At 37.4% G+C, this 27,153-nt stretch overlaps 2 protein-coding genes across 2 annotated transcripts in view; one reads left to right on the plus strand and one right to left on the minus strand.

Annotated features, from left to right (window-relative positions):
• Nucleotides 1-8,257, plus strand: part of dhx36 (DEAH (Asp-Glu-Ala-His) box polypeptide 36) — a 42,244-nt gene extending 33,987 nt beyond the window's left edge. The window contains exons 24-26 of the mRNA XM_047391103.1: nt 4,370-4,490; nt 7,282-7,434; nt 7,518-8,257. Of these exons, the coding sequence (XP_047247059.1) occupies nt 4,370-4,490; nt 7,282-7,434; nt 7,518-7,748 (505 nt within the window). The 3' untranslated portion in view covers nt 7,749-8,257. The remainder of the gene's footprint in view (nt 1-4,369; nt 4,491-7,281; nt 7,435-7,517) is intronic.
• A 2,208-nt stretch (nt 8,258-10,465) lies between these two features.
• LOC124883778 (rho guanine nucleotide exchange factor 26-like) overlaps nt 10,466-27,153 on the minus strand; it is a 32,596-nt gene continuing 15,908 nt past the window's right edge. The window contains exons 10-15 of the mRNA XM_047391104.1: nt 26,593-26,682; nt 24,983-25,137; nt 19,279-19,488; nt 11,847-11,917; nt 11,615-11,716; nt 10,466-10,649 (exon numbers count right to left, since the gene is read on the minus strand). Of these exons, the coding sequence (XP_047247060.1) occupies nt 10,507-10,649; nt 11,615-11,716; nt 11,847-11,917; nt 19,279-19,488; nt 24,983-25,137; nt 26,593-26,682 (771 nt within the window). The 3' untranslated portion in view covers nt 10,466-10,506. The remainder of the gene's footprint in view (nt 10,650-11,614; nt 11,717-11,846; nt 11,918-19,278; nt 19,489-24,982; nt 25,138-26,592; nt 26,683-27,153) is intronic.

Below are 27,153 nucleotides of genomic sequence, written 5' to 3' on the forward strand. Positions count from 1 at the left end.
TGGAAATCAAGGTCACAGAATCTAGAGGTGGAGAGGCACAGAATCCATGTTGCTTGAAGTTCAGTGTGACGTTTCCACAGTCAGTGATGATTTGGGGTGCCATGTCATCTGCTGGTATTGGTCCACTGTGTTTTCTGAAATCCACAGTCAATGCAGCCATCTACCAGGAAATGTTAGAGAACTTCATGCTTCCTTCTTCTGACAAGATTTATGGAGATGCTGATTTCATTTTCAAGTAGGACCTGGCACCTGTCCCCACTGCCAAAGATACCAAAATCTGGTTCAGTGACCATGGTGTTAAAACCACGGCTTGAATGCATAGAAAGGAACATACGTTTCAGAAGCCTGAAATCTCTATTTAAAACAAAAGATTTTATTGATCTTATGTAATATTCTGAGACGATGCATTTTGAGTTTTCATTATCTGTGAGCCATAATGGTCAGGATTATAGGAAATAAAGGTTTGAAATATGTCACACTGTAATAAATCTATTTAATAAGTTTCACTTTCCGAAATAAGTGACAAAAATATTTAGCTTTTTTTCGTTCTTTTTTTCTGTACCTGTACTCTGTATGTCCTTGTCTGATAAATTAGTTTGAGCTAAAACAAAGCAAAAACTAAAGAAGTCTGTAAGGGGTCAAATAGTTTTTCACAGAAATGTGTATTTAAACAAAAACTGTGATAACAGAGGGGTCCCCCTTTTGTCTGTTTCAGTGCTTAGCAACACCTTTATGAATGCATTGAATGTTCCTTTATTTGCATATGAAGTTAGCTCTTTGTAAGATGAAATTATTTAATTGCTACTGTAGGGCTCGTTCCTTTGTTACCAAATCCGACTGTTGTCTGGTACTTACAGTTAGTTCTCTGCTGTTAAGCAGTCGGTTCTGTTTTGCTGGCATACACACATTTGGGACAGGGTGTCACTTTAAACTTCGATATGGTTATCAGACCTTATAGCTTCCTTTCTGTTCTCCAGCAGACATGACAGGAGGCATTCTGAGGGAATTAGAATAACAAGCTAAATGTGTATGATTGGATTCAGTGATTCTCAGCAAATTTGTTCATGTCAGTTTTCATACCACTGGGATCAGAGTATGTGAATGCATTTGTATTCAGCCCTGTTTGCACTAGTACAGCTAAATATTATTCAGCGTAACCAATTGTTTTCAGAAGTCAGCTTATAAGTCAAATTAGTTCTTGGCCTTGGTGAGAAATGCTGCAACAAAGGAATGCTACATTTCCAGATTATTTGTGAGAAAATTTAAAAACTATTTATTCTTTATATATATATATATATATATATATATATATATATATATATATATATATATATATATATTTATGCAGCACTAGAGGCTTTTATTTTTAATTTTTTTAACAGTAGGTAGACAGGAAAGAGGGCAAAGAGAGGCGGAGACATTCGCCAAAGGTCGCCAGGTCTGGGACTTGAACCTGGGACAGTCGCATTGAGGACTATAGCCTCTGCACATGGTGGCGCACTTAACCCCTACATCAGCAGCGCCACGCCCAAAACTATTCATACATGTCCTCATGCTTGGCAATTATGCCCTACTTTGTGTTGGCTTATCATATAGAATACATTGAACTTACTTAAACTACTATAATTTTTCTTCTTTTTGTTTGTTTTTAGAAATGACCATGCTTGATAAATGCTCTCATTTCTCAGGCCTTATTCCAACAATCTGCTGGCTGGAGGTTTCCTGCATTGGTCAAAGGACCAATGCAGGTCAAAGGACCAGTGAGTTACTGCTCACTTAAAATTAAACTATAAAAATAAAGTGTTTAAGTACCTATTTCCTCATGTTCTAATTTTGCAATTGTTATCCAGTGTATCCAACATTAGGAATGGTCAAGTTAAGGTTTGGACATTAAGTAGACCACAGAGCTTTGCAGTTAACTCACACATTCAGCACATTGACATTCACAAAAAGGTCATAAGAAGCAAATCTCTCCTGTAACCTCGCCTCAGAATCCAGCCGCAGGTGATGGGTTTCTTGTGAAAGATGAAGACAAAATGTAACTTTCTTGTCACAAAGAACTGAGAAATGATTGGAACATGTTTGTGGTGTTTCATCAAAAGGTCCTCTGTCCAACATTTTAATATGAAGCCAGATTGTTCATGCTTTGGGATTGTGCTGCTGCCTATGTGGCCCTGGGAACATATTACTTGTTGAAGAAAAATGGATTCAGTTAAATCAGAAAATTGCCAAATGAACTTCAGACCTTCTGTTAGGTGGGAGGCTCAATAGTTGGACAAGGTTTGAGTACAACCCTCACAGTCCTCTAAATAAAGAGTGTGTTTTTCGTCTTTGCTATTTATTCCTTACTTCTATAAAAAATATGGGTTTTTGTTATCTGTGTTGTTAACTGCACTCAACTGCAGAATGGTCACATTTTCAGGAATCAGAAAGAAATTCTCATGGGAGCCCACAGGTAACAACAATAGAGGGCAGGGCCATTGTAGGACAGCGTACGACATCTCCATCTAAAACAACACAGTTTGAGAACACACCCTCCATTTCTTCTCTTTTCCAATGGTTATAAGCAGTCTGACAGAGAGGTTATTCTAAAAACCACAAAGATTGGGATACCTCTCTCTGTCAGACTAACAATGACCATCAGTGGGACCCTTTGTGGGGTTCCTTGAGACGACATTGTTGTAAATAAGCGCCGTTTAACTAAATAATCTGAACTGAAACTATCTGTGTAGTTATACTGCTATAGGCTTAGGCTGCTGGAGGACATAATGACCACTTTCACCCTCTTCGCTACATTATCACACTACTCTCCAATTTTGCATTATTTGCTGTTATTTTAGCTTTTAACTTTGTTCTCTCTATTCTCTTCCTAGAAGCTACACCTGGCCTGACTCTGTGTCTACCTGTGACACCTTTCTGGAGAGGGGAATCGTCCGAGCTTCTGCTGGCAACAACTTAATGCTCACCTTCTACCAATGATCCACATGGCCCTGTCTTTTAGTGTTTAACCCTTTCTCTCTCCTAGACATGGCGATTGACTGAGTTTAACTGTAACTAATTATATGTGCTCTCTTTCAGACTCTAACCTTGAAAACTGGCTCAGAGTTTATCTGTTCTTTCTTTCTAGGTGAAACGACTAAAGGAGCTACATCCATTAACATTTACTTTTCCTTCCCATGGAAAGGACTCCTGGATCAGTGCTTCTTTGTTCTTTTTGTGTCTCTGCTCTGTTCTCTCAAACCCCCAGTCGGTCGTGGCAGATGGCCGCTCACACTGAGCCTGGTTCTGCTGGAGGTTTCTTCCTGTTAAAAGGGAGTTTTTCCTCTCCACTGTCGCTACATGCATGCTCAGTATGAGGGATTGCTGCAACGTCAACGCCAGTGACTGTCCACTGTCTACATGCTCATCCAGGAGGAGGGAATGCTGCAAGTCTCTGACTGGATGCAATCTGCTGGGTTTCCTTAGACAGAAAAACGTTTTATCCAATTTGAATAAATAACTGAATCTGACTGCACTGTTCAATGGTTAGGATTTATTGGAATGTTTGAACCTGACTGTTGTGAAGTGCCTCGAGACGACATGTGTTGTGAATTGGCGCTATATAAATAAAACTGAATTGAATTGAATTTTAATAACCATTAATGCAAACTCAATTTTAAATGTTTTTACATCTTCTTACGTTTACATTACATTCCCCTAAGACCTCCAGACTTGCAGGGGTGTCGTAAGACATTGTATACATTGTAGCTCACCACTGTCAGCGAATGAATGGGTGGATGACTGACTGTAGCGTAAAGCGCTTTGGGGTCTCTGGGGACTTGATGAAGCGATATACAGGTTCAGGCCATTTACCATTCACGAGTGCCTCAATGCCAAAAAGAAGCACGCATCTTTAAATTCTCCAACATTCCATTTCCAAACAGAGAATTTAACAGTTTTAATGGTTTTAAATTTAAAATGTACATCTGTAAAACATCTAGGCAAATGCAGAAAACATTTAGAGGAATGTCTTCAGTTTCTAATGTAGTTGTCATAATTCAATGCTAAAGATTTAGTCCCTACGCACTATGTAACCACAAATAAACTTTGCTTACTTGTAAAAACAACAAGCTAAATTTGCCCTACTTGCTTATCTTAAACCCATCCTGTCAGTTTAATGAACATATTAGTGATTTATACAAAGTAAGTTGTTTTAAATGCACACCGACAGCTTTTTGGTTTTTATCTCTGCTAGTAAAACATTTTTTCACCTTTTGACATTAAAAACAATTCCCTTACATTACAAATAGGTATTGATGGCAAACAGAGAATCAGAGATGAAATACTTGCTGCTTATCATTCATACTCTGTAACGTCTCGTTCATTTCAGGGTAAAGGTGTACACCCACGCTGACGGAAAGGTGTGTATTCATCCCAAATCTGTCAATGCTGAAGAGAGGGAGTTCAATTACACATGGCTCATTTACCACCTGAAGATGAGAACCAGCAGTGTAAGTAAACAGACCTGGGGGCTTTTTGCTTTATAACAAGGCTAGAATTAATGTTTATTTTTTTACAACTGTGTGTGGATTGAAGCGTGTCTTTAGTGCATGGGGAAATTATCTTCTTAGTTTCATCTTTGAAACTTCTAGTTTCAAAGATGTGGGAATGTGCGCACATATTGACAAATCCTCTGGAGCGCTAAAGGAAAATAAAACAACCCAGGTATAAGAGATTATTCTCCTCTTTTCACCTGTTTAGTGCCGTGAAAAAGTATTTGCCTTCTTACAGATTTCTAATGTTTTTGCTTTTCAGTCAAACTCAAATGTTTCAGATCATCAAACAAATTTGAATGTGTAGCAAAGATAACCTGAGTAACTCCAAAATTAAAATTAGAATCATATTTTTATTATTGCATCATTATCTAAGAGTTTTGGCCAACTCTTCTTTGCTATTTTGTTTTTCAATGTTTTTAATTCAGACTCATTAGGAGGGTTTCCGCATATGAACAGTCTGTTTAAGGTAATTCCACAGCGTCCTAATCGGATTTAAGTCTGGACTTTAACTAGGCCACTACAAAACCTTTATTTTGTTTTTTCTTGTGTTTCCTTCTCCATAACCCAAGTCTGCTTCAGCTTAGCTTAGCTCAGGAAGCAAACCAGGCCACATAGGATGACTGTGTTTTTAAATAGCTTTTGGTTTATGAATGAAATCATTTGAAAAAATGAGTGTTATATTTACTCATGTTATCCTAGTCTTGTTAGAAGACCTGAACCATTTAAGTGTGACTAAAAATCTAAAGTAGAAGACATCTGTAAGGGCATTTCTTTTACAGCTTTTCACTTGAATAAGTAAAGACAAGTAAGATCTGAGGTGCATGTTTTGAACAAAACTCTCAGTTGTCTATATTTGGTGCGTCATGTCCCACCTCCTGTGCAAAGTGTGCTCCTCTGCACTCCCTACCTCAAATATCACGCTGTCAGAGCGAATCACTAGCAGAAAATCTCCAGCTGTGAAGTCCCAGTGTGAACAACTGTTAAATAAGACAAGCCCGTATTGTTTATATTTTATTCTGAACGTTTCTGTTCATGTGTGAAAACGGCTTTTGGGGTTTTGCCTGGCCACTTCTGACGAGCGCCTGTGAGAGGATAGAAGTACCAGTGGCTAAAGGTTGCCAGTGGTGCCACACCAGCTTTGCACTTAATGAATATTTGATTAAAAACACCACCTTTCAACTCTCTCTCAAAGGCTCTTTAGGCTTCAAAGCTTCCAGATACAATGCAAGAGATGGTTGTGGGTGCAAGCCGGTCAACACAGATTCCTGACTGCAACTCTCTTATGCTTTTTTTTTTTATATACTCTTCTTTCTTTCTTTTTTTTAAGTAAATCTCTCCTCAGACTGTTGTTTTTCTCTCCATCTATCTGTCTTTGTTTTCTCTGAGCTGTCGCCTTACGTCAGTGTCCCGATTCTGCATAATAAAAAAAAAAAAAACACATCTCATGGCTGCTTTGATTGCATCCTCTACCTTTGTATCTGGCTATTCTGCCTCAGTGTTGATGAAGAAAACATCCTTTGCTGTATTTTACCTTTGTTTTTTGCCACATTTAAGTATTTTTGTTACTTCTCGCACAATACTGCACATCTGCGTTAATAGAGTGAGGTATTCAGACAGTGTGAGATTGCCAAGGTTATTTGCTCACTAAGAGAGAAGGAAGTAGAAGAGTAGAGCAGCAGAATGGAAAAAAAAAAGGAAGGAAAATGGGTGATGACGTTAGACTTGATCTTCTCTGACGCACTTGTCCGAGGTAATCCATTACATCACAGATTTATGGAGTAAATGCAGGTTTGCCGGCTCCTTATCTCCCCACCTTTGGGTTGACCCTTAATTTTCAGGTTGTGTTTGAGACCTTTAGAGCACAGATAGGTTTTGTTTGACCTCTCTTTTTTTATTTACCATCTGAATGTTTGTGCTGAAAAGGACCTGGGGGGTTTTCTTTTAACCAAAGTACTCTGAATTTGCCCCACGTTGATTAAAATGAACCTATCACATAACATTTGGGCTTTGATATAGGGTGGAATTATGACACAATAAGCAATATTATTGAATTTTAAAAACAAGTTCACAGGTTTTTATATAATCTAAATCTTTTTCAGATTCACAGAGGTTTTAAATTATACCAGCACTGTATGGAAAATAAAGATGAATTAATTGGAGGTAAAGACAAGCAGCATTTTGGGGATTAAGGCAGACATCATATTTATGATTATTTCAGCCAGTATTATTTAAATTGATTAGTATTTAATATAGTGATCTTAAGAAAAAACTTGATTTATCGTTTAGCATTCATTATCATTATTCTAAAATAATATATTTCATTTCATTTTTGTGGTTTTCTTAATTGAGACAAAAGTGTTATTTAGGTAAAGGTTGGTCATTGACACATCCCTCTGAATTATTACCCTTAGTATTCAAAGTGTTCAGTTCCATATTTTGGGTCTTACTGAGCAGACTACTTTACATAATCAGCTGTCAGTTAGGCAGTGAAATGGATAGAAAGAGTGTAACACATTAGGGAGATTCACAGATGGGGTTGAATGACATTTCTCCTCACACCAGAGGCACCAAAACACATTTCACACTGGCACAACTTCTCTTCACTAATGCGACACTTTCAGCCTACACTGCAGAATAGCTGTCGGACTCAGCATGTCATAATGAAGCCGCTTCCCGTTGCTAAACGCATTAATCTGTTATAATAATGCCATCGTTGTGTCCATGCAATGTCACCTTATCTCTTTAGATCTTCCTGTACGACTGCACTGAGGTGTCTCCATTCTCGCTGCTTTTCTTCGGAGGAGACATCACCATCCAGAAAGACGAGGACCAAGAGACCATTGCAGTCGACCGGTGGATTGTCTTCAGATCCCCGGCACGCACTGCTCATCTCGTTAAGGTAAATGGAGTCGACACCAGATGCTCACATTACCACAATGGATCGTTTGTTTTTTTTATTAGTTTCTACTTTGTGTTCTGTAGAGTTTGAAGAAAGAGCTGGATTCACTGTTACAAGAGAAAATCAGTAACCCGGCTCCTGTGGACTGGAATAACCGCCAGTCCAAAGACTGTGCTGTCATCACAGCCATCATAGACCTTATTACCACCCAGGAAAGGCCTGCAGCCAGCAGCAAGGATGATGACAGGACGTGGACGTCTGCTCTGAGAGGGAAGCACGTTTACTTCAACGAGGACGACGACAACGATGATTAAAAGTGGCCCGACATTTGGCTGGCAATGAAGAGAAGAGCCTCTACCATGGCTGTCTGCACCTTCACACATGAGTTTGTTGGAATATTTATGATAGACAGCTGGCCTCCCTGATGCTTCTACTTGGTTTAAACTTTAGTGCTCCCTAGATGCTGCTGAAGGCCAAACACAGAATGATAGAGTGCTGAAAAAATGAAAATGTTCTTTACTGGAATGAGTCCTGCTTTTCTGTCTCTTTTGACCATTCAGTATTCTTCAAGGACAAACCTCTCTTTATGTATCCTGTTTTGTTTAATTTGTACATTTAACATTTCACCTTTTTTCCCAGTAATGCCACACAACTGCTTGTGCAATAAAGAGGCTACTTATAATCACTCAGTGCAGCTTATACCATCTTATGGGACTGAAATTTGAAAAAACGTTACCTTGAAATAATCTCTGCATGACTGGATATCATAACTGTCCTTTAAATGGAGAAATTGCATCTCCATAAATAAAATATCAAAAAGTTACATTATTTTAACAATTTATTCATCCCAAAGGGAAATTAAATGTTGTTGTAGCTCATATACAGGTTTCTTCAAAGAGCCGTTGTAGATGCCGATGGCCGTGGGCAGAAGGGATCTCCTGTAGCAGTCTGTCTTACAGCAGATCTGAAGAAGCCTCTGACTGAAGATACTCTGTTGTTGAATGACGGTCTCATGAAGAGGATGCTCAGGATTCTCCATAATGTCCTTCATTTATGAAGAATCCTTCTTTTCAACAGTGATCTCCAGAGGAGTCCCCAGAACAGAGCCAGTGTTCTTTATTAGCTTGTTGAGCTTTTTCAAGTCCTTGGCTCAGAAATGTTTACCAGCTGACCAGTATCTTCATGTACTATAATCTCAATTATTGGTTGAGGCTTATTTTGCTTAAGTTCCTGCATCATTGCAGCTGGCTTCATAAGCAATTATGTCTTCTGGCATGACATGGAGGTGATCTGCCTGTGGTCTTTAGCTCGTTTGCATTGGTGGCCTGTGTTGTCTTAAATCTTCTTCTCGACATTGCCGTATAGACTTGGCTTTATCTCTATAGAAAGATGCTTTTGACATTAGTGGTTCAGGAGTGGCTTAACGCAAGGAATGCATATGTTGTAGCCCATTTCTTTGATACCTCCTTCTGCACTGGTTTTCGAAGCTCAGACTCCAGTTGCAGTTCACAGCTTGTGAATCTCACAAGCTGTTGTATGGAATTTGCTTTACAATCCTCTTAGTCCAGCAGTTATTTCTGTTACTTGTGTACATTTTTCTACCACACTTTATCCTTCATACTTTCCATTCATTTGCTTGCATACGGCACTTTGAACTGCCGGTTGCTTTAGCGGTGATCTTTTGTGGCTTACCCTCTCTGGAGGATGTCAGTGACCATCTGCCATCATCTCAGAAGTCTTCCCTATAATGGGGTAGGCCATGTGATTTCCATATTAATTATTTATTATTGATGTCAAGTAATAACTATCTAAAAAAAATTGAACCGTAATTAAGTTCTTTAAATATATGCCTTTACTGCTCTCCTTGACATCCCCAACACTGTTGGCGGCCATCACTTCTGGTCAACCTCAGTCGACTTTCATCAGAGAACAGCACTGAGACCCACTGATCCCTCATTCAGCGTAAATGCTCCCTGGCCCATGCAAGATGATTGTGCCTGGTGGTGTGATCAGGTATCCATGCAGGCACCTAGCACGCAGACCATGCTCTGACATGTTTGATGTGATACTTGGATGCCTCTCACCTCCCTTAAATGTGCCTGGAGTTGAGTTGCATTCATCATCTGGTAAGCTCAGTGGCCACTTTAGTCTGAGAACATCATGTTTGCAGCCTCACAATGGCAAGGTACTGTTGATCCATTTTTAGGTGGCGTCTTTGACCAGTGATGCCAAAATGTTAACAGCATGATGAGGAGGACTGATTCAATACCAATTTTGATTGAACCAGGAAATGTATTGAATCAAACATCTTTTTTGTGAATTTTGCCATCAAGCTCCTTGTTAGAGAACAGTAAATTGTGCAAAAAATACTGAAACATTGAACAGGTAGACATGTGCATTCAGAGGTTTAGCGAAGGTCACTTTGGGTACACCTGTAAAGGTTATAATACATTTTAAGTTCATCCTCATCCAGATATCCCTAACTTCTTCTGCATAGTGTATTTAAAATTTACAAGAGCACCTGATTTAACATCAGCCCCTTGGTAACATGGCAGTGGAAAAGTTAAATAGTTTCCTCTAATCTAACAGTCTGCCGTAAACGACCACTCAGAATACAAGTCAGATAGCAATCAAACGTTTATTAACAGAGACTAGTTAAAATAATGCTCAGTATTTTTTCTTCCAAAATAAATCTGTATTTAAGGAAGAAAAAAAAAAGTGTTACTGTTCTACATATGTACACATGCAAAGCTTATTTACAATAACAACAAAACGAGGAAGTAATTAAAGCAAAAGAAGCTCATGCATCAAACGAGGGAATTTTTCCCTGAGCGTAAACGTAAATCTGACGTTCCAACGACGTGTCTGTTGGGGGTTTCTCGATCAGTCTGAAACTCAGACAGGTGTTCAGTGTTAAGTAAATCCTGAATAATAAATCTGTAACCGATGCTGTTGCTGAACACATTAGTGTTTAAGAAGTTCGGTCAGAAGGTCTTTGTCAGCATGGAGAAACCCCCCCCCCCCCCGAAAAAAAAAAACAAAAAAACATCTGTCCTGTGGCTTATGGTCTCATCACACGTTGGTCTCCAGCCCCTGCAGCCGATCCATTCTCTGCATGTTGCGCTCGATGGTGGCCTGGCATGTGATCTTTTCGGCGCACTCGGCAGGAAACCACCCACTCTCTCCGTCGCGCAGCCGCTCGCCTTCGTACCAGCCTGAGGGGTCAAACCATGTTCACATTACAATGACTGGCGTGGCACATCATGCCTTTATTTATGTAGCATATTTGTTTTTGATGTTGTCCATTCTTTGACAGGAAAGTCTGTTGCTATGGTCACCAAAACAGCAATTAACTTCCAGGCTTTTGAGTAGATGGGGAAACTTTAAACACATCGGGTCCATTGAAAGAGAGATAGGTACTAAAAGGAAGAGGAGAGCGAATTGAAGAGGAGGAATAGAGGTGCAGCTCAGTAAATCAGAACGTCATTGAAAAGTTAATTTCAGTAATTTAATTTAAAAGGTCAAATTTGTTTATTACATAGATTTGTCACACTCGATATAATTTCAGGATTTATTTATATCAGTTTTGATGATGGAGCCCAATACTGGTTGGGCTCCTTTTTCAAAATGTTACCATGGTCTTATCTGGGCTAAGGAGAAAAGGCACATGATCTTTGCTCATTGGTTTAAAGTCATGTTTCCAGATTGAAAAGGTAAACTTGACAATTAATTTGCAAATCATGGTCCCAGAGTTAGGAGCAAGAATGGAGAGGCGCAGCTGAGTTCCAGTGTAACGTTTTCATACTCAGTTATGCCTTGGGGAGCCATTTCATCATGGTCCACTGTGTTTAGTACTGAAGTCAACAGTCTTTCCCCATGACTGTGTAGACCACACCACAACATTTATCTAATAATTGTTTTCTAGGTTTGTGTCATTTTTGCTTTTCTGAAAAGTTTTTATTGGCTGGAAGCAATAACTATCAAAATGAGCAGGAAAAAAGGCCGAAAATATTTCACTCTGTGTGTAATTATATTATAAATGAGCTTCACTTTGATTTGAAGCATCGAAATAAATAGACGTTTTAATGATATTGTGAGTTGTTGAGATGAGCGTGTAAAAAAAAAAAAAAAATGTTAGAGGAGCTACAGGGTAAATGTGAGAAAGTGAAACACATCATACCATCCACTTGTTGGGAGACCAACACCACATCTGCTACCTGTAGAGATAGCTCATCTGGCTGCTTCACTGTGTACGTTCTTATCACCTCAACCTGGATAACATCTGGAAAGGAAAAACAAAACATCGCCTTAAGTTGTTTCCAGATTTAACTGGTTTTGCTAAAAAAATAAATAAAATAAAAAGCCACAAGGTGGTGCAATAAGCTCAAAGAGAGGGGTTTGTGGCAGCTTACTGGTTCTGTCATGTCTTCTCTTATCATTGTCATTCTGGCCCAGAGCACTGATCCACCGTGCACGTTCATTCCTAAAAAAACAAATAAACATTTCTATAAAACTTTGGCAGTTGAAAGAATTAACTTCAAAACTTCACCCGGTTGTAGGTGATGCACTGTTGCCTACCAGACCTTTGTTTTTGATATGACTACATATGTTTTACAGCTTTGTAGATTTTTGATGACAACGTATGTTTGTTCCTTGGCAAGTTTTCCATCCCTCCCTCCTTTCTATCCGTCGTCATTGAGAGAGTACCAAGAAAAAACGAGCACAAAGGGCTGATTCTCAGTAGAAGAGAGACCTGCTTTTGCTTTCTTCCTGTCTCTTGTGTGGGAAACCAAGTAGGTGGAGTTGCATAGGTCGGATTCTGTGAAACCAGATATCATCTCACCTGCTCTAAAGAAATCAGACCGAGTAAGAGAGAGAGAGATGAAGGGAGTGATAAAGAGGCACAGGGAGGGTTGGAAAATTAAACTGAGGGGGTTCATGGGGGCCCTCAATGACTCCGCATTAGTGGCCTGCAAACATGGACAATTGTGTAAAGGTAGCTGTGTGGCTTGTCCCTGATGCACCTCAAATGGACACTACCGGATGGCACCAATGAGTCAGACCTCATTATTGCATTCCCATCGTGTGATAATTTTCAGGTCACACAGGCAGTAAAATACAGCACTGTCATACCTCAGTAACAAACAAACAAAACTGTATCACCTGAGAGACTTTTATAAGCGCAGATCTTCAAATAACCTCATTTGAGCTGGCCAACAATCTGCCAACACAGCAATAATCATAACAGTACAGTGTAACCTTTGGATTTACATTGCACCTTTAGGACCTATTTTCTGTTACTGTTCACCCAAAAACACTTCAGTTTTGGGTCAGAGTCCAGTAGGAAAATTGGTATTTGCTTTTTTATTTTAAATCAGACATAAATGAGATAAAAGATTATTACATCATGTCTTTTTCTCCAAATTATTGGAGGTTTGCTTACTTTTGCTTTGTAAGTGTAAAGTGATTACATCAGGAACTGATTAAAGGTAACCTGAACTATTCTTGTGTCTGAAATAGACATTAGCCGATGACCAGTATTAAACAGAGAGTTTTAAAAGCCACAGTTTTAAACTGCTAAAATCCTCCATCATACTGTTACACACTATGTCTTTTTTTATGAGAGGCCAGAGAAAGTGTTTAAGTGAAAGAGCATAGATTAACAAAGTTGTACCCCTCCCACACCTGCTGCTGTTGTTGGGCGCTGCTGGTCAGCTGGCTGATTAACGGCTACTTCAATATTTTCTTTGTTTGCAAGAAAGATCAATATGGCTGTATGTAAATATTTCTGGCTGTGAATGACAAAAGAAAAACAGATATTACACAAATATCTTGTGTAATATCTGTTTTTTGTTTTGAGTTTTTTTAATTTGCTAAAATCAGCTGATTAAGTGTTAGACTTCTACCATTATGAGAATGTCTTCACTTTTCTGCAAAATGACATCTGTCTCTTACAGGTAAAGAAACTGTTACCGATAATAACTTCACAGAACCACCCTTAAAGAATCCCAAACTATCCCTTTAAATCAAATTTGGTAAAAAAAAAAAAAAAATTACAAGGCAACCTTCATAGAAATCACTGTGCCTGACTGTTTATAAAGTTTATAAAGAGCTTCTTTGTGGCTAAGACAGCTGTTTATTTTATTTGACAGCTGGGCCTGCATGCCAACAGTTAGATGTATGTGTATGTAAAATAAAAGTCATGACAGGTCGACGTCTCACACAAAACAGCTGAAATAACCAACAAATGTAAGTGCAGGCATCAGCAGAGGAGACATATGTGAGGCGTATTTAGACTGGTGAGGTATGAGCATGGATAGCAGGTGCTTGCTCCTCTTTCCCTCTCATGGACTAAAAGCCAGAGCAGAATCAGTCTATCCATTGTAGTAAGACTTCCTCTGGCTTTGACCATTCATCCTGCAGAAGAAAGGAATTCATAAAACCATAGTGAAAGGTTCGTGTTTCACCTTTGAAAAGAAGAGTCTTGCCGGTGGATTGTGAAACGTCTTTCACACAAGTGGATAAAGAATGATAACAGTCTCTTCCTTTCTTTGTCTGATTACTTAAAAATCACCACCCAGACCTTTGGGTCTTCATCTATATGTCTTCTTATAACTCACTTTTTATCCAGTGAGCTTGCTTACTCTCAGCCAAATGCCTCTGTTGCTTGAGCTTTCCACGTATTGCTACAGTGCTGTGAAAAGTATATGCCCCTACAGATCCCCAAAAAGCAGTTTTCAAATAATGATTTAATCTATAAAAAGGGAAATAAGTTATTTAAATCTATATGGGGGCTATTTGAAAAAGAAAATAATCCCCTTTAAAATTGTATGAACTGTGATTAACCATATTTTGGCAACAATTCAACTTGCCATACCCAGACGGGGTACACCCTGGACCGGTCACCAGTCCTTCACAGGTCAATACAGAGACACACAAACAACCATGCATGCACACACTCCTACCTAATGGCAATTGAGAGAAACCAATTAACCTAACAGTCTGTTTTTGAACTATGGGAGGAAGCCGGGGTGCTTGAGAAAATCCATGCGTGCACAAGGAGACACAATAAACTCCATGCAGAAGGATCCTGGGCTAGGATTTGATTTTATTCAATGTGGTGCAAAACTAACAGCTTTTCAGAGAAAAACATCATACAGTCAAACATGGTAGTGTTAGTGTGATGTCTGGGATTACTTCATATAGGGCCAGAATGGTTTGGATAGCTGTTTTCTTTTAATAAATGAAGTCATAATTTGAAAAACGTGCATTTTGTATTAACTCGGGTTATTTTTGTTTGAAATAAACATTTGTTTCATTATCTAGAAAAATGTGTCACAAAAAAGAGAAGATATAAGAGAGCATTCACTACTTTACTTACTGCTCTGACAAACACATGGCATCTGCTGTCAGGGAAATTCCCAGGCAGAAGGAACAATTCCCATCTGCAACTTCCACATAACAATTCCCATCAACAACTTTCCCATTATCACATAAACAAAACCAGACAGAGCAGACGGGGAGAAAAAAAAAACCAAAAAAAAAGTATCCAGTGTGTGGAACAGAAGCACAGACTCCCTTCTCTGGTCAGAGCCGTTATATAATCTGGGCTGCTTTCTGTTACAGCTGAATATCTGACTAACACTTCTGTTTTCCTGCAGACTACTGTAGCTGCTCTGTTCCACTAATAGATGAGTACTATTCACTGATTCTGAACACTGGACACAGCAACAAGGTTATGAGGAAAGCATCCTAGCATGCAAAAACAGAAAAAGAAGAAGACAAAAAAGGGGAGTGACTAGAAGTTCACACAGAGCCCTCTGAACCATCTCCAAACAGCTGGAATTCCTGATGCACAGCTACAATGTCAAGATCAAACATCACCCTAATATATATCTGCTTCTGAGACACTGAACAAAGATTCACCGACACGGGTAGGACAACACGCTTAATGTCAGTAAGTGAAAATGAAAGCAACAACCACCAGATGAGGGAAAAAGAAACAGGTTCATTTCTACAGTATCGTTTCCAAAAGAAAAACAGACTCGCCTAAAGTCAAAATGTAAGGAATTTCACTCTGGAACTCCTGACATTTCCTGGACTTAAAGTCAGCATTGAACTGATAAATATGGACATATAAATATTAAGATAAGAAACATTTCTTTTCCAAGCAAGTAGATAGAAAAGTTTGCACTCATTAAAGAGAAATCCCACACAGACTTTGCCCTCTAGCCTTAACCAGACTGCTGCAGTTAAACAGCCTTTTCAAGACTCCAGTACTCAGCGGTGATCGAAAAGACTGCTTTAGATTTGTGAATTAATTCCGTTTCTTCTTAATTTATCACTCCACTGTGCCATAATATGACAATCTGTTTACCACATGCCTCAACAGTTTAACATTATTATATTATATATATACGAGGTTTCTTACAAATCCATCACCAGTCTGTTTTGACCGGTCAGATACATTGACAGGATAAGGACCCAATCATTTTAAATCACTTCAGCTGAAAATTTTTAATTTGAATAATTACTTTACTGGACGTAAAACCCATGAAATCCATTTTCTCATTTTTTCAGAAAATACGCTCTAAAGTATTATGTACAAAGTGTCTGCCATTGGGGCTCAAGGTTAAGCAAAATTGAGCAAATAAAAACATTGAAAACAGAATCTTAAATTAACTTCTACATCTCAAAATTATTCATACCCTGTTAAATTTTGATTTTAAATTGTTTATGTTAAACCAATAATTGTGTTTCTTATATGAAACACAGGAATCTCTCAGAAGATAATAAAACATTGTAAAAGGAATACCAAATAATAAAAAAAAAAAAAAATAGATTTCCCTTTTATAAAAAAAATAGCATTGAAATTATGTATATCTCTCTCATTAATTAATGAAAAAAATCTTCAGTGGCATTACACCAATCAAAACCTTCTTACAATTGCTAAACAACTTTTTGTGGGTTTCCACCGATATTTTCAGGATTAATTTTAGGTGATGAGCTCCAGACCTTTGGTGTTTGAAGGCCTCTTTGGCTCCCTTCACTGATGCTCTATCATATTCAAGTCGAGACTCTGGCCAGGCTGCTCCAAAACCGTAATATTATTTCCAGTCAGAAGAAATATGTTGGTAATTATAAAGGATTATTTTAAACTTAGATTCGCAAGGGCTGTGAATAATTTTAGGCATAACAGGATTTATTCTCGCCAGTGCTATATGTGTGACAGGAAAATAACAGAATTACTATATGAATAAAAAAATAAATAATTCTATTTAAACTGGTATATGATAAATGAACCACTGTTGTTAAATGTAAAGCAGTTTGTCATTCTTCATCTGTGAAAGGTGTAAGGGGCACCAGCAGCAGATTAAAAAAAATAAAGTCATATTAAAACACAGACTAAATTTGCTTGCATTAACCTAAGACTTCAATAAACTGCTCAGCTTAAAAACATTAGCTGCAGGACCAAGACATGAGTTTACTGAAGACTGTGGCTCTGTGTATCTGGTCAAATATATCTTTAGAAATTACTAAAGCTATAAGCTACTCATTTTATGTGATGTGTTGTCAGAACATTACAGTAGCTTATTTCATCTGGTTAACGCCATGTTGGAGCAGATGCTATCCTGCAGAACCACCATTTGGGATGAAATATCTCTAGCTGTCAGGACAAAGGAAATGGAGAGGCTGGTGTACTCAGTATTGGCCTGGATTAGTATTGGGGACAAAAAAAAAACTGGAAGATCTTCAAATTAAACTTTATATATATTTTTTTTAACCTTTTTGTCCTATAGCTTTATTGTTCAGCCTGCTTTATTTGTCCCAAACAGTCTGCTGAGACAAGACTTCATGTTGTGCGATTCTTACTAAACTTGGACGACGGCATGGTTGTCAACAACAAAGAGCTCACAGAGTCCTCTTTGTAAAAGAACAGGCACAGAGACTCTGGGCTATGTGATGAAGGATCAGGAGAAGTAAAGGAGCAGAAAGTGGGTGGGGGCACAGTCGTGGGAAACAGCCAGCTTAGTTTAAGTCTGTTGCTAAACAACAGCTTAAACAAAGCCTAGTTACCACTATAACACTAGACAGTTGCCAGGTCTCTCCACTGGTTCTTCTCGGCTCATTCAGGATTTCAGTGAGTAAAGGGCTGCGCGACACACACCACTACATTTGTAGCCAACTGTTCTAAACACCACCAAAGGAGGGGGGCTCTGGGTTTTCCACAAAGACTCATGCAGCAGGGAGGACAACTGGGCAGGAAGATTATATTTAGGTGATGTCCCCGACACAAGTCAATACCTGTCTTGTTTCATATTTTCTGTGGAGTCAAATTTAATGTCTTCTAAAAACTAACGACTGCAATATATGCAAGAAAGATTCATTGAAAATAGTGTCATTTAAAATGGATAGTTTATGCAGCAAAGTATAGAAAAACTGTGAAAATATTATATGTACCTAAGGTTTAGTTTAATGGTAGCTTTCAATATCTTGATATCCTTCAACTGGGATGACAACAACAGCAATAATAATAATAATAATGATAATAATACTAATAATAATGGGGGGCTACAAGGTGGCGCAGGTTTTAGGACTGTTGCCCTGTAGAAAGAAGGCATAGGTTCCTTGGAGCTTGCAGGTTTCTCCTCCCTGTATGCATTACATTTCTCTGGCCTTTCTCTCATAGTCCAGAAATAGCATGTTAAGTCAATTGTTCTCTCTAAATAACCTTTGAGTATGAGTATGTTAACAAATTGTTGCAGTTATTGTTTGTCCTGTCTCTCTCTTTGTTACCCTGTGATGAAATGGCAACCTGCCCAGGGTGTACCCTGCCTCTCGCCCGATGAAAGAGGCACCGGCATCAGCCCGCCGTAGAGTTAAAAGATTCAACATTATTTGGGCTGTTCAATTTAAAAACAAAAAAGAAGTGTTAGACACATTTTAAATCTTCTTCGCTATAAATTTCTTCTCACAGAACTCTGTCTATAGTGGAAAATCACAGCATCAGAACATTAAGGGAGGTTCTCCAGCTACATAAGAGCGAGGAAAAACAGGCCTCGTGCCTCTGAAAACACTCTTTAGCAAAGCTACGAAGCACTACAGATGATTACAGCAATGTGTTTGTGCATCCGTGCATGTGAACGAATATGAAGGCTGATGTATAGCAGATCCCTTTGCTTTGTTTGGGTTATGTAATCTGAACATCCTCACTTTACACTCTAATTGCTAAATGAGGAGAGATGAAGTCACAGAGGGCTCACTTAACTATAGCTAACAGTTTATAGACTGCAGCTGTTTTTAGGTCTGTTGGCTGCTCATTTTGGTAATTTAAAAGGGAGTTGCTAACTTTAGTCTACATTACTTGAAAACAGATGACAATAAACTTTATGGTAAAAATGTTTTTACAGTTTGACTGTATAAAACTATGACAGATATAAAGTCCTAATTCACAGGAGAGACAACATATTACATTTGTTTTCAGAACAGATGCACAAATAGGGGAGCTAAAAAAAGAGAGAGAAATGTATTTGTTTAATTCAAGTTAAAAGGCACACTGTGGCACATAGTGGAGCAAAAGTCTGAACTGAGCTTGTTCCCCACAGAAATCCATTCAAAATATTAAAGAACTCAGATTCACTCTGCTGTCTAACCTAATAGCCAGCATATCAAACCAAACCATGTGAGTCTTAACCAAGTATAAACATGCAAGAGTGGCATTTTGCCACAGGCAAAAATTATTCATTGGTGCTCAAGGCCATGGGTTGTAAATATGTAACTGTAATGCAAGCGGAACAAACGACTTAATTAAGAAGAAAATAGGAAACAAAGCAAGGCACTCACTGCAGCTCCGTCCCGAGGATCATCCGCACCTTTTCACTGGAGTGGTTGCTACGGAAACACAGCCAGAAGAGATGGTTTGTCCCGACCTGCCATGAGCCCAGCATGCTGGTGGGACTTTTCATCGGTGATAGGTGGACATCCTTGGGCTGACTGGTGCCTACTTGGATCTGATCCCTCAGGGCGTAGTCTATCACAGTGTAACTGTCCTCACTGGTGGGGAAAAAAGGCACAAAGACATGAGGAAATGCTTGGTAAAGTCTTCATTGTCCTTTGTAGCTTCACACAGTTGTTTTTTTTGGGGGGGGGGGGGGGGGGGGGGGGTTTCCCCAGGATTCTTCTGTTTTTACCACCATCCATATTCCTATTAACACTGACCAGTCCCTGCATAAGAAAAAGAGTCCCTCACAGCATCCATGTCATGATTCTTTCCTTTCTCATCCACTACACCATTATGTACTGCTTTGCATTGGTATATTAAATCAAATCTACATAAAATCCATCAAATGTTGTAGTTCACCAGATAATAATTCTTTTGCATTCCGCTAAACAAGGAATACTGTGTGTTTAGCGAACAACAGATGCAAGAAATTTGTTACTCTGAAGAGAAGGAAGCAATGTGTATAAAAACTAGATTGGACAAAGAGAAAAATTCAGAACTATCTTGATTTGACAGTCAAATACATTAAGTTGGAAGCATTTTCCTTTTTAAATTATTAAACAGAGCAATAAATGCAGGTCTCAAAATATAAATTACTAAATCAAAAATGAAATATAAACTTTCAGTGGAGTCAATTTGACATGCATTAATTATAAATTTAATTTAAAAATCCAGTTAAAATATAATAAAATCTACTTTATGGTTTAATGTTTTGAGTATATATATATATATATATATTGGAGGCCATGATTTTTTTTTATGTTGACACAGCTCACCCTTGAAGTACAGGAGGTACAGACAGCTAACAAGCTGCAGTGTGTCCTTCGCTGCATGCAGGTTTTCTATTTTTTTGTAAGTCAGAAGAATTACTGGATATCAGGGGAAGGGTGCTAAAACAGGAAAACACATGGACTCAAATGGCAGTTTAGACAGCAGATGACACGAAAAGCTGCAAAGGCCATTATGACAGTTTTATATCTGAGATCTAGAGTTTGAGTTTTCTAGGAATCTGGCAAGATCCACTTAAAACAGAGCTGCAGAATGTTTTAATGAAACCATAATTTCAAACTTTAAACTTAGATTTGTGTATAGTTCAAACAAAGACTAGAAAGTTAGAGCAGGGTTTTGATTTTCCACATTCAGTACATTATGTCACACAGACGTGGTGGCTTTCCCTCAGAGCTAATCGCTGCACATACTTGGATGATGTTAGCCAAAGGAATATTTCACCAAACTACTGGGAATATAAACTACTTCTTTAGTGTCTTGTTGATATACATTTGCAGTTATTCTGGCTCTTTTTGAAGATAAACAATTATATTTACTTGTGACACAAAAAGGGATATGAGTAAATAGATGTTTTAATTATATTATACAAACTAAGTTTTATTTGATCATACAGTTAGACGTTTTCAAGATGAAAGAAAATCAGTAATGTTTAGCTTGAATCCTTTTGCTTAACTTAATGGAAACTAAAATTATTAAATAATTATATTTATCTATTGTAAACCCTACGCAGTAAAGATGCTTTTTCCCTTTTAAAAAGTATAAATAAATAACAGAACATTTTTTTTTCAAGTCTTCCAGCCTTAAACACTTATTAATTAATTACGTTAGGAGCACAGGCTTGCACTGTCTGAGAAAGGATTCCCATTTGAAACAAAGACAAAAGTATTTTACATTTTAAACTATCTATAGCATTTTTAAATTTAGCACAACTGGCCCTCTGTTGTAGGATTCTGAATGAACAGCTTATATAGTTTCTTAAAGCTTTTGTGCTTCCTCTGATTTGATTATTAAAAACTTTACTGATCCCTAAAAATATCAACTTTCATTCTTCTCTGCACAGTAGAAACTGGAAAAAAGGTCTGGTTAATCTAAAGATTTCTCCGTGCGTCTCTACTACAAAGTTTAATTTATGAGTTATTTAAAGAGACAATTCATTCTTTCAAAAATTCAAAGAAACCCAACTATATGTGCAAATTTAAAAAACATATCTCTTCCTGGTCTCCCTTGCCAGATTTCAAGATCATAAGCATTTTGCCTCCCTGACAAATCTACCAGTGAAATTCCAGGAATGCCATTCATATGACAAGAGAGAACAGGATGGGTGGAGAACATTATGTTTGTAAGGTGAGTATTAATAAGTGCTTGAGTAAGCAGATATCATGCCCAATAATTGCTACATAGCAGATAAACGGACGTGGAGTCACACAAATCCTCAGGCTGATGAAGCTCCAACTTAGACATGCTGACAAATGTGTACATTCACAAGAGACTACGGCACAAGCAAACTCTATATCAGAGAGAAACAGAAGGAGAAAGAGAGGGGAGCACTGGTTGTGTCAGTAAAATAAAATAAGGAACCAGGAAAGTTATCGGGGGATCTTATAACCCCCCTTTCATTTCCACCGAGTGTAAAAGAGTAAACATAGATTACCATGGTGGAAATTTACCCCAAATAAATTCAATAGGAGCCTTTAAATTGAGTGATGTAGAGCAAGTGTTTTTAAATTGGTTGTTTTTCGCACATTAGGTTAAAATAGTCTCGTGTTTTCTGTTAACTTTAACTGTAATAGATTTTAAATTATCCATTTGCAGCCATTGTAGGATGTAGGAGGGAGTCGATTTTTCAGTCAAAGTAATGTTTAATGGGTTTCAGAACTGTTTATGTTCTGAGGCACAAATTATGAACAACACATCCTGAAGATGGACAGCGAGTGGGTTTCATAGTGTATAATAACAAAACTATTGAAAACCATGTATTTATAAAATCCAATTTGAATTTGGATTTCATTTCTTTGAATTCATATGGAACATGTGTCCAATGGCTAAACTTATTGAAAGTATATCAATTTATCTCAATAAGTTGCTATATCCTATAATAGTTTTACCTTAGTTGTTTTAATGTTACAGTGTCATATTACACTTTGAGTTAACTTTGTTTAATTGTATGGTACTTTATTTTAGCTAATCAGGTTTAATGTAAAAGTGGTCATTGCTCTTAACTGTTAAAAATTAGAGTGGCTTGCATAAAATGTGATTTCTTTAGCAAGTAAGTTGTAGGTAAACTTAAAGAAAGCGATCTATCTGACTTATGTTATTCTGGACACTTTACCTTATCTAAAAATCCAACCTGGACCTCTAAACATAAAGTTTGAGAACCCCAGCTATGAAAATCAAAAGGTAGGAAGACAAATCAGGCGGCTGCTGAGGTATGCAGGCGTGTGAAAACAACCTGGTTTTACATGAGGTGGCATTTCCAGCCACTAGTTTTAATTGAACAGAATAATGTAAAGGATAACCAGCAAATACAACACTATTGTTGTTTTAATCACACTACTAGTATTATTGCTTATTATGACCTTTCCTCTGAAAACCTTCATGGGTGTAAATGTTCTCTACTGTTTAAGTGTCATGCTTCTGACCCTGCTACTTCTTTCTAGTGTTAGCATTTCGAGAAATATAAACAAAACAAGAAGCAGCAGAAACGTTTGAGCAATGTTGGATTTAGCCACATGCAACACATTTCAGGTCATACTACCAAGAGGTGGCTATTGTTTTGTTATGTCGGAGAGGGTTGGCAACCTGCTGCTATCTGGCTGGCCTTGTGAACCTCCAGCGTGTTTCTGCTTTCATTGCTGTAGCTGGAGTGTAGTAGAGTAGCGTGCCGTAGCCTGGCTGCATCGCTCCCCACAGTACAAACCAATATTATAACAGCTTCTCCCATTCAACATTAAACACACACACTGATTCCAAAACACCCTCTTGACCAAATCCCTTTTTTTTTTAAACACAGTCCTGGCACTTTTCACTGCTGGAGTCTGCTGTTTTAGATCAGACTCTCAGAAAAACATAAGAAGGAATGTGTTTTAGTGTTTTTTAATGATTCTTGGGAACATTCCGTCTGCAAAAGACATGGCAATCGAATCCAGACACATGACAAGGAAGGAGAGGATATTTGAAAAAAATGTTATTAGCACAGCAGTGAAATGACACGCAAATGAAAAACACATAAATTTAAGTGCATATTTTAATTTGTTTTCATGCTGTTGCCTAAAAGTAGAGGCATCAATATGCTTGACAGCAGAGATGACAAGGAAAAGGTTTAGAGTTGAAGACAGTTTACAGGATGTGTTGACCGGAGACAAGCTTCAAAAAACAGGGTCAGATTTCTTTCAGGTTGGTAGGCCTCCTTGCCGTCACCCTAATCTTTAGCTCCCTTCAAAGATTCTCCATTAGATTCAAGTCAGGACTTTGGCTGAAACAAAGTTACTATTTTTCAGATAAAATCAACAGTTTACTTTAATAAATCTGCCAGGGGTGTGAATAATTTTGGGCTTAGCTGTAGTACATGTGCTCTTGAAACGTATGAGCAACGGTTTAAGCCAGACAATGGAAATATTTGCATTTACATACTGTTTGCGATATAAATTAAAACGTAAAGGTATTTCTTTTTTTTATTTATTTAATGGTGGATGTGGAATAAAAAAATGTGAGCATACAGATGCAACTCAGTGAGTTGTTGCACGAAACTAACTTTGTTTATTAGTTCAGTAGTCTTGTTAATACAAATATTATTAAAGATGCATTTAAATATAGAAAACATGTTTTTAAATTAAGCGTTGAACTGTAGTTTAATTATTTTAGACTCTCTCATTAGAATGCCTCTTATTAAACCTGGACACCTATGTCCTAACACTTTCTTGGCGATAACACACGTCGACCTTTTCCACTATATAAGATAACGGTTTGAGATGCTAATCCTTTTACATTTTTGATCTCTTATCTAAAACAATCTTCTGAGCAGGTTAGGTTTCCAGCTTTAGTTGCCAAGTTATACAAACAGCAACTTCAGGACACTTTAAAAGCCAGACTGAACCTGAACCTGCAGCACCCTCAATGATTCTTAGAACCACCACAAATTTGCAAAATGCAATTAAATTGTTTCTCTTATATTAAAACATAAAAATCCAATCTCGGGAGAAAGACATACTTTAAAGAATACTTGATTTTTGTAAAAACGTTTTTCGTACAGAATGAATGTACCCATATTAAAGGTTGATTTTTTAAACATGCCAAGTGTCAGACTATAATACAGAAACAAATGCTTAGTTTATTTGAATGTTAAGAACCCCTGAAAGTGCTGTACTTTGCAAAGCCACTGATTATAATTTAAGGTAGTTGCTGTTTTCATTAAAAAAATGAATCTAATAACCAGAGAGGCACAGAAAAAAGGATGTCTGTTTTTGAAATTTCACCTAATCCTTAAGAATAGACAGCAATTATTATTTTTTTTTTTTGTAAAGGGTTTTTCCCTACACAAGTTCAAACACGAGGACTGAGCTGATTAAATTGCAAGCCCCACCCAACTTTGGGATTCTTGGTTACAATCAGTGAAATCCAAACACTTGTAGGGACCCTTTCACCATGACTCTGTCAGCACAGGTGAATTACGAGCCAAGCCTTCAGTCCCAGGTCACATTCACAGCCAGTAAATCAAACCCACTGCCCAAAATGTCTGTGCAGCAGAGCTCACTAACTCACCCTTTTTTCTTGGTGACGATAAGCACGTCATTGAAGAGGAAGAAATACACCTGGTGTCGGGATTTCCACTTTGTGAAGATGCCACTGTCTTCCACAAATGCAGTCAGCTCACCCCTTTTTACCATCCATCTAGAAGATGAAACCAGTGGGAAAGGCTGAAAGACAAGAAGAGACAACAGATCAAAACAACACATTTAATAAAATGTAATAAATTATAAAGAGTCTGTAATGTCTGGGCTCTGCTAGAGGTCCAAAGGTAATCAGGTGTCGACGCAGAAACATCTGTGGATCCCAAATGTCCCAACAGCTATTTCCCACGCTAGTTAGGCACACATGAGCCAGCCAAGCTTTGTGTGTTTACTAAGTGTGAAGATCTGTGCCAAATGGGAAACAGTGGTGTGCATGCTTCACATTACGGCAACTACATGTGTGCATGCAGCTGCATTACTGCACTTGTGTTCCCCTAACATAAACTGGGCTTTACCTATTTGATGAGAGGTAGAGAATAAGATAAACACAATTTAGCTAATAAATAAGAGTTTGATGTTGAGTCAGTATAATGCAGAATAGTTCAAGGTGAAATATTTAAAGTCTAATAAAATAGAAGAAAGTAATCTATTTGTTCCTCAGTAAAAAAAAAAAAAAAAAAAGGGTATTAGCAGCAAAGTGATAGGCATATATAGCACAGCAGTATAGACACATTACAAAAACAATTACAAGAATTAAAATGAAAAGAATTTGAAATATATACAGTTTGCCAAAAAATTTAAAAAAATATGCTAAAGTTAATAAGTCAAGAAAACTATGCTTTTATATTTGTAAAACTTGTTATGCTGAAGAATACAGATGAAAAATGTGGCCTTTGAAAGAATTTACAAATGTTACTATAGAAAATGCAAACAGCCATGTCCATTAAATGTGATCAAAGACATATTATTTATGGCTTAAAGTGTAATACTACTGATATAAACTTGCCCAGAAAATTAATATGCATGAAAGTAGAATCATTCTCCTTATCTTATTCCTTTGCAGAAATTAACTCCCAGAGCAAAATGTCAGAATAGACAGATTAAAGACATGAACTGCGGTATAATAAAATGAAACATAATATGAAATGTGGTTGAAAAGGGAGAGGTGCTAAGAAAGTTTAGATAAAGGTGTCTATTAATGTGTAAATGTGGTGAAAAAGTTCTGAAAGTTGCTCAAAATGTGAATAATAATGATAATGTGTCTTTCTTTAGGCTGAATTTAAAATTGTGTGGGTTAAAAAAAAGTTTTGTTTTCAACAAGTTTCACTCAGCTATATAAAAGATTGCCGGCCTTAACTAATCATGAAAAACTGTCCAAGAATGTTCAGTATCTGAACAGGAGAAGGACATTCCCAACAAAAGTGACCTTCAAGCTAATCTCTCCTGTACCCAAAATCTGAAATAAAAGCTTTTTCAAAACTGTTAACAGCAAACAAACTGAAGGTTTACAATTGTGAGATTTATGATAAATGACAAAATATGTTTTGGTGGAGCATTTTTCCACTTTAACTCAAATTATTTGCCTCCTAATAACAGCAAGAAGTAACAAAAAAATACACATATTATCTTTCATGTTCATACCTTAAACTTGAAATCCAGCTGAGAATTGATGGTGTACATCATTTCTGTTCTCTCCATTGTGCGAGCTCCTTCGTTGCACTTTCGTACCACCTGGTCACACAGATAAGCGTTGTGTATTGGAAAACATTTACTGCATACTGCAAAACCATCACTTTAATGAGTGTGTGTAGTTATCAAAATTACAGTAAATATATGGTAGGGATATTTATTATGCCTATAATAGTTCAGTCATGTTCAATAAATTTGAATACTATAAAAAAAAAATATTTATTTCAGTAACTCAATTCACCAAGTAAAACACATCATAAAGTTTAATTGCACAGAGCCTTTATTTCTGTTAATTATGATGATTTTTCAAACACAAAAACACAACATTTAATATTAGAATATAACCTTAGATAAAAAAAAAACATAACATTTAATACAGAAATGTGTTGAAAAGTTATTACCTATTTAAAGATTGTAATTACTTTGAAAAATACTTTTAATCTGACAAACAAGCCTCATCGTAACGCATATTCTAATTCATTGAATATGACTGGATATTGTATTATTTGTCAG

This window comes from Girardinichthys multiradiatus, chromosome 18 (genome assembly GCF_021462225.1).
Source record: "Girardinichthys multiradiatus isolate DD_20200921_A chromosome 18, DD_fGirMul_XY1, whole genome shotgun sequence".
In the NCBI taxonomy this organism is placed as follows: domain Eukaryota; kingdom Metazoa; phylum Chordata; class Actinopteri; order Cyprinodontiformes; family Goodeidae; genus Girardinichthys; species Girardinichthys multiradiatus.